This window comes from Camelina sativa, chromosome 4, assembly GCF_000633955.1.
Source record: "Camelina sativa cultivar DH55 chromosome 4, Cs, whole genome shotgun sequence".
In the NCBI taxonomy this organism is placed as follows: domain Eukaryota; kingdom Viridiplantae; phylum Streptophyta; class Magnoliopsida; order Brassicales; family Brassicaceae; genus Camelina; species Camelina sativa.
This window is the reverse complement of record NC_025688.1, coordinates 18,895,666-18,903,157: the sequence shown is the minus strand read 5'-3', so window position 1 is coordinate 18,903,157 and position 7,492 is coordinate 18,895,666. Positions and strand designations below refer to the sequence as shown.

Genomic DNA, 7,492 nt, shown 5'->3' with positions numbered 1-7,492 from the left:
CGACATAAGTCTTTTAGATGTTTTGAACACACTCTGTTCCTCTTCCTCACTCGTCGAGCAGGCCAGCTTCCTTCAACGCACTCTTATACTCCTCCTCAGAGTTCCATGACTTAATCTGCAGTAAAGTTTAAAATTCATTGGATACTGTTGTAACAAACACTTAAAAAGATATATATGTAGTTCTCATTAAATCTTACTATACCTCCTTAACATTTGCTCCAAAATACTTCTCGATCTTCTCCATCACCTCTTTATCACACCCAACATCTAACAGCAGGTTAAATACCGCTCCTACAATACAAATACATATTTCAGAAACTGATGACAACTTGTGGCAAACATAGTTAAGAAACTGATGAAAACTTGTGGCAACACTTGAGATAAATAAAAATGCAAGAATCAAAACTTACCTTTACGACCAAACCGACCAGCTCTCCCAACCCTGTGAAGGTACACCTCATAATCTGGCTCTCCGGTTTCAAATTTAGTGGGAAGATTATAATTCACAACCAGATTCACCTGCAAGTATTGTATATATAATCAGCAAGAGGCATTGAATAAGCAACTTTGGGAAAAAAGGAGAAGAAAGGAAAAGGGTCAAATGATAATATTTACCCGCTGTTGGTCAAAACCTCTTGCAATGACATCAGTAGCAATTAGCACTTGAGTAAGGCAGTCTTTGAACTCCTTAACAACCTTATCCCTGTCCACTTCAGACATATTACCATGGACACTGGTGACATCATATCCCATTTCCGCAAGGGCTTTGTGCACCTTAGTAGCAGACACTTTTGTTTTCACAAAGATAATGGTTTGCCCAATATCCCCAAGCTCCATAATCTGATCCTTAATGACTTCAATCTTGTTTTCCTCCTTCGGGCAAAGAACTTTAAACTGCTTTACCGAGTCCAAAGCTAGATCCTCTCTTTTGACAAACAATTGGTTGGGATCCTTGACTGTCCTCGCCACAAAATCTTTGACAGTTTCGTTAAAAGTTGCCGAGAAAAGTAGAACCTGTAGAAAAGAAGGTCAAGAACACAAGCAGACAATACTATTTATAGAAAAAGCAAAAAAAAATAGTTTCCTTTAATTTAGACTAACAGCCACTGAGATAATGAAATAACCCATTATTTAGTACAGCCTTTTGCAGTAAAGACAGATTCATCTTCGTTTAAACACAGACATGTCCTAATAAAATAAAGGGCTCTAAACAATATAAAAACACAGCTGAATTGTTTCTTTTTACTATGAGCATCAAAACAAACATAGACATATGTTCAACAGAATAACTTGTGCTCCTCAATACCATGTTAGACTACTAGAAATCAATTTTCATCCTACTTATACCTGGAAATTGGGATTAACTCTCCCAATGTCTTTCATTATCTTCAAGGAATCATCCCTAAAGCCATCCTGCAATAGCAATGAATATTCAGTTACCAACCACATATGAAGGGAAACAATTATCACATTATACAAAAGAGTTAATCATATTACAGTTGAGAAATAAACAAAACAAAGTAAAACAGAAGAAAGAGCATACCGTAGCAAGCATATGGTCAGCCTCATCAAAAACCAGAATCTTCAAATGATTTAGACCTAGTCTCTTGAATGACATCCACCTCTTAAGCGTTCCAGGGGTGCCAATCACCACATGAGCAGTAACAGGACCTCGTCTTGGAGCCGATGGTCCGCCTCTCGTTGACTCTGGCACAGCCAATTCAGCAGTGATCCCAGTAAACTTCCCCATCCTCTGAAGAACGTCCATATTCTGCCATCCAACCAATTTACTTACATGAGTTAAGCCTCTTAACAAGTTTTTCCCAAGTCAACAATCAAACAACTCTCAGATCATCATAGAGTAACAGAACAAGACAAACCTGATTAGCTAATTCTCTAGTGGGACAAATGCAGAGCGCCTGAGGCTCTGCCAATTTCGGATCAACCCGACTCAACATTCCAAGAACGAAACAAGTGGTCTTCCCAGATCCGTTATGAGCCTGGGCAATCAGATGCTTGTGAGGAGGCGTCATAATCATGGGCAAACTGATAGCTTGAATCTTGCTAGGCTTTTCGAACTTCATCTCCACGTACAAGCCTTTCATCAACTCAGGAGATAAGTTCAAATCCTCAAACCTACTTGCTGATGTATATGGTGTATCACCCGAAACAACCTTCACAAACAATCAAAATCAAATAAATCTGGAAACTAATTTAGACTTCGAAGCAACCGATCCAAAACAAACCCTAATTAATTCATAGTAAAACCCCAGATCTAAGCTCGATTGGGCAAGATTCAACACAAATCACAATTCACTACACACTAACGAAATCTACTAATCGGAAAGGGGATAGTTAAAATTACCGCTTTGATGTTTGAATCTTCAGGTTCTTCAAGCACGGAATCGCTTTTCTCTTCTTCCTTAATGGTCAAAGAATTGAGTTCCGACACTGCTTCCTCTTCGTCATCATCCTCAACATCGCCCCACATTTTCTTCTCCGTTGTCGTGGGCTCAGTCTTATCGGCGATAACAGGTGCTTCCACGGAGGAAGATGATGACTCAACAACGGTGGGAACTTTCTCTACAGTATCCGCCATAGCTGTAGCCCAAAAAGTAAAATAATTAGAAACCAAAATCGAACAATTTTAGGAAAAAGAAAACCTAATGCAGAAGAGAACTCATCATCAGCTTCCATTAATTCGTGAAAGAGCTGAGAATCAGAGAGAAGTTGGAGGAACCTGTGAATTATTGAATGGGAGAATCAGAGAGAACGAAGAAGACGATTGTGTTGTGGTTTTTGAAGTCGGAGACAAAATTGGGGGAGAAAGATGAAAACAAATAAATAAGAAAAGCTGCTGCTGCTTTATTTTGAAGCTACTGGTAAAATTTGGAAATTAACTGACGTCAATCTGAAGCTACTAGTAAAAATGAAAATTTTACTGGCGTTTAATTACAAGCTAAACCGACTCTAGCCTATTTTTTATTTTGTTAATTATTCGGTTTATCCTTTTTTTTTAATTATAAAAACTTAAGCTATTTTGTCCTTTTAGTTATGTTTTTTCTTGTGTATCCCTTTCTTTAGCCATCGATTGGTTTTTTTTGTTGTTTTGGTGGAGTTTCGCCCTTCCTTTGAAGATCTAGATCTGGTCGTTGCCATGTTTGGTGGTGTATGTCCGAGAGGTTTCTTCTTATGGGGAGGTGTCATTGATTCTTTGACTGGTAATCGATGTCAATTTTAAGAGTTTTTGGTATATCCCATGTTTCCTTGATGGTAACTTTAGTTTTTTTAGTAGGTTTGTGTGGTGTGACATTGGTTTCATTTAGGTTTGTTTGTGGTAAGTGAGGCTTGATTTTATGGATTTGGCTTTGTTGTTTGGTTTGAAATTGGATCCTTGCTCTACCTCTCCTTCGAGTCCTCTTGCTGGTTTGAGGATGTGTTTTGCTCTAGGTTCGTTCTTTGTGTGAGCCATTTGGAGGGATTTTGTCGCTGAGTCACCTACTAGCCTCACTTTGAGTTTTCTTTGGAACCTTTGGAGTTAGGTTTTAGTCGAAGCAGTGGAATCGGTCTCTAGTTCTTCTCTTGCGAGGACGTCACCAGTTTTATGTCTGTAGGTGGCTGAAACTGTGGTCGACGAGTGTCCGCGTGTAAGAACAGTTGATCTTGCGTGGCTTGTCTCCGGTCGATATCAAAGTTTTTTCTTTGACCCTAGGGTTTCATGCTCTCTCTCTGTCTGGTTGGTGAGGTGGTATAGGAGTTGTATTTGTGTCTTTGGTCGTGTTGGTATCTTGCTTTCCTCCCTGTCGGTTTGCTTCTGGTTTGGCTTCGGTGTGAGGCTATCCGGCTTTATTGGTGCTCTCGACGTTTAATGGTTCCATAGGGAAGCTTTGTGAGAGTCTCATGCCATTGTTCAATTATAGGGCTTAGTTTTCAGTTTTCCAAGACTTTTGCTTGTTAGATTTGTGTTTTGCGTTTAATTTTAGTATGTATCTTCGTTTCTTGGGGCTTGTTTTCCTCTTTTGGGCTAAAGACCGCGGGAACATTCAGTAGTCCATCGCCTTATGACCGCAGGGACATATAGTTGTTTGTCGCCTCTTGTAATGTTAACTTGGGATTTCTCTTTGGATTCAATAATAAAATTTAGATGAAAAAAAAAAAATTAAGCTACTATACTAGTAAAAAAGGTAAAATTAAAACTGGGGGAAGTTAATTTAATTCCCAGCACAGTTCGAATTGGGCTTTAGTTTTTGAGCAACCCATCTAGAGGTTGTGAGTAGCATTTTGAAGAACAGTAAAGTACGTGTGGTGTCGCTTATGGCGGACAGACGTACTATTTCCCCCTCGGAACTATCGTACCGTGTCAATTCCCCATCGATCTTTGACCTCTTACCAGTTCTCCTTCGGACTTATATCCTCCGCCTATTTCCCCCCAAATCCATATTTCTCCGCTTATTTTCCCATCAAACTTTAACTTCTCATCTAATTTCCCATCGTCTTGGTTTTAATGGTTTACTGTTTTGATTAACCAACAGTAAACTTTATTAACCAAATTAAACTCTATTAAACCGGATTACAACCCAATTACATAATTAAACCTAACTTAACCTAAAAATCAAAAAAAAAATCCCAAAACCTTGTTTATGCCCGAAAGCTCTTTGATCTTCATCGAAACCCTTGTCTCTTCCTCTACAAGCTTACTCTGTTCATGGCCAACCCCATGAATCAATCCTCCTCTGCAATCTCCTCTCCCACAATGGTCTCCGACCAAATCACCACACTTTCAATTTCATTTTCGCAGCTTCTGCTTCGTTTTCTTCTGCTCGACCTTTACGGTTGCTTCATTCGCAGTTTTTCAAATCCGGGTTTGAGTCTGATTCGTTATGTTGCACTGCTCTAATCACTCCTTATTCGAAGCTAAAAGCATTGTGTTGTGCACGCAGAGTGTTCGACGAAATGTCTAGCCAAGATGTACCAGTCTGGAATGCAATGATCACGGGTTACCAAAGCCATGGTGATACAGGCGGCAATGGAGTTGTTTGATTCCATGCCTAGTAAGAACGTTACCTCGTGGACCACCGTTATTTCTGGGTTTTCTCAGAACGGGGATTACTCTGAAGCTTTATCAATGTTTTGTGTATGGAGAAAGACAAATCCGTGAAACCAAACCATTTCATTGTAGCTATTGTTCTCCCCGCTTATGCCACTGTAGCTAGAGTTCTAACACTTATGATTTTCTATTGGTACTTTAGCGAGAAGGAGAAAAACCAGATGCAGTGACATTTGTTGGGTTGCTGCTAGCTTGTGTTCATGGTGGAATGGTGGTGAAGGGAGAAGAATTGTTCAAGTCCATGGAGAAAGTTCACAAGGTTTCGCCAAAGCTAGAGCACTACGGATGCATGATCGATCTCTTGGGGCGTGTTGGGAAGCTGGAAGAAGCATGTGATCTCATCAAAACAATGCCAATGAAACCAGATGCAGCAGATTTCATAATTGTCACCACCGCCTAGTTTATCGGATCTCATCATCACCATTCACCACCATCTGGTTCGCAAACTCGTTATCATCACCACTGGCTCGTCTCCTCATCGCTATAACCAGTTTTTTTTAAAAATTAAACAATGAAGAAAAGATTAAGGTTTCCGGATCAGACAATACTTGTGGAAAAAAATACCGATCTCATAATTAATATTTCCTTTTCAATTTTGATTTTTAGGGTTCTTAGTAGCAAATTTGAAGGTTATCGTTTCTAAATAGAAGAAGAAGAAGTCGAGTCGGGTTGGATATATTACCCGAGTTATAAATTGGTTTTGATACCGGTTTAACATGGGTTTCTATCAGGTTTAGTCCCATAACCATGTAAACCCAGTTAGATGGGGGAATAGGCGGAGAAATATGGATTCGGGGGGAAATAGGCTGAGGATATAAGTCCGAAGGAGAACTGATAAGAGGTCAAAGATCGATGGGGAATTGGCACGATACGATAGTTCTGAGGGGGAAATAGTACGTCGGTCCGCCATCTTTGAACTTTCGATTGTTTAACTTCGTTTAGGTTAGTGTTTACAAAAATGCAGGTTTCATAGTATTGTTTTGTTTATTTTACAAGAGTTACAAGACAAAAGACTTAACACATCAGTTCGTATATTATGGCCAACAGGCCTAATTTGTGTCAGAATTGGCCACTTTTTTTTTTCCTTATTTGGGTTTTGTATCAGGTAAAGATTTTTAATTCAATGGTAATCTGGCCCAAGTTTTTCCATTTTTGTAAAATTTTTGGTAAGCTTTTCATTAAAATATACATGAAATGTAAAATAAACCATGATGGCTTAAGCCCTTTATATAAAAAAAGAACCATGATGGCTTAACCACAATCTTTGAGGGAAAACAGAAGGTTAAAAAAACAAAGCATAATCTTTGAGGTGCACAAAGTGGATGCCACATTATACTTGAGACATTATTACATCAACAACAAAAAGTTGGTGGAGCTCACACTTTGTTATAATGATATTTTGCCAATATTCAACTTTGTTTTTCTTCAAACAAATCATTTCTTGCCAAGAAAACGGAATACACTCTCAAAAACTTATACTTGTGCTTTCCAACGGTTAACCAAGAACCTAAATTAGATTAATGAAGAACTCAGCAATCAATCAAAGATAGATGGATTGTCTCAATAGTCAGTTAACCCGTTTGCACAACAAACCAAATTGGATCAAGGGAGACCTTGTCGTGTTGACCAAACTGAAACCTCGTTATGATGGAAGTTTTGGTTTCGAACCCGGGATGGAAAAGTAACATTGCTCATTGCCCAAGACCAATGACCAAAGAAACTGGCCTCACATACAATTTTCACCTACTCTTTTGCACTAAGAAATGCTTTTTCTTTATCTTAAACATAAGCATGGGGAGAATGATTACATTATTATACATTCATCATCTTCTTAACTCTCCATTTTCTTCGTCACTATTAACTATCGATCTCTCTCTCTCTCTCTCTCTTTTCTCTCTTCTCTCTTTGTCTTAACGGTCTGATTGCATTAGACAAAGAAGAAAAAGGAATGCAAAAGATGAGAGGTTCAGGGTATAGGGTTCTTGTCTTGTTTTCTTGTTTCTTCTGTCAATCCAGAGGAGCTATTGTTCCTGCACTCATCATGTTCGGTGATTCCATTGTTGACGTTGGCAACAACAATAACTTACTCAGCATTGTAAAATCCAACTTTCCTCCTTACGGCAGAGACTTCATCGACCAAAGACCCACCGGAAGATTCTGCAACGGGAAACTGGCTGTAGATTTCTCGGGTAAATTAGTTATCACAAGACCACACATCTCTCTCTCCCTAATCTAATTGGTTTTTTTATCTTCCACCTCGTGTCTAGCTGAGTACCTTGGTTTCTCTTCATACCCACCTGCATTCCTAAGCCGAGAAGCAAGAAACGAGAATTTCTCGATTGGCGCCAACTTTGCATCAGCTTCTTCAGGATACTATGATGCCAC

At 39.1% G+C, this 7,492-nt stretch overlaps 1 protein-coding gene and 1 pseudogene across 1 annotated transcript; one reads left to right on the top strand and one right to left on the bottom strand.

The window, feature by feature from the left end:
- On the bottom strand, nt 7-2,835 carry LOC104781164 (DEAD-box ATP-dependent RNA helicase 38-like). Its single transcript, XM_010505766.2, has 9 exons — nt 2,741-2,835; nt 2,366-2,601; nt 1,881-2,174; nt 1,544-1,771; nt 1,348-1,413; nt 616-1,014; nt 411-519; nt 203-291; nt 7-115 (listed from the first exon to the last, which is right to left on the bottom strand). The coding sequence occupies exons 2-9, from the start codon at nt 2,597-2,599 to the stop codon at nt 47-49; spliced, it is 1,488 nt and encodes a 495-aa protein (XP_010504068.1). The 5' UTR covers nt 2,600-2,601; nt 2,741-2,835; the 3' UTR covers nt 7-46.
- On the top strand, nt 4,631-5,507 carry LOC109132526 (annotated as a pseudogene).

Bases quoted from the DNA above. Each gene is read 5' to 3' on its own strand.
- LOC104781164 (XM_010505766.2), bottom strand. From the start codon at position 2,599: ATGGCGGATACTGTAGAGAAAGTTCCCACCGTTGTTGAGTCATCATCT. The intron at 1,772-1,880 runs GTTTGTCTTGTT...GTTGGATGGCAG, and splicing joins CTAGAGAATTAGCTAATCAG to AATATGGACGTTCTTCAGAG. The intron at 1,414-1,543 runs GTATGCTCTTTC...TTGCTATTGCAG, and splicing joins CTGACCATATGCTTGCTACG to GATGGCTTTAGGGATGATTC.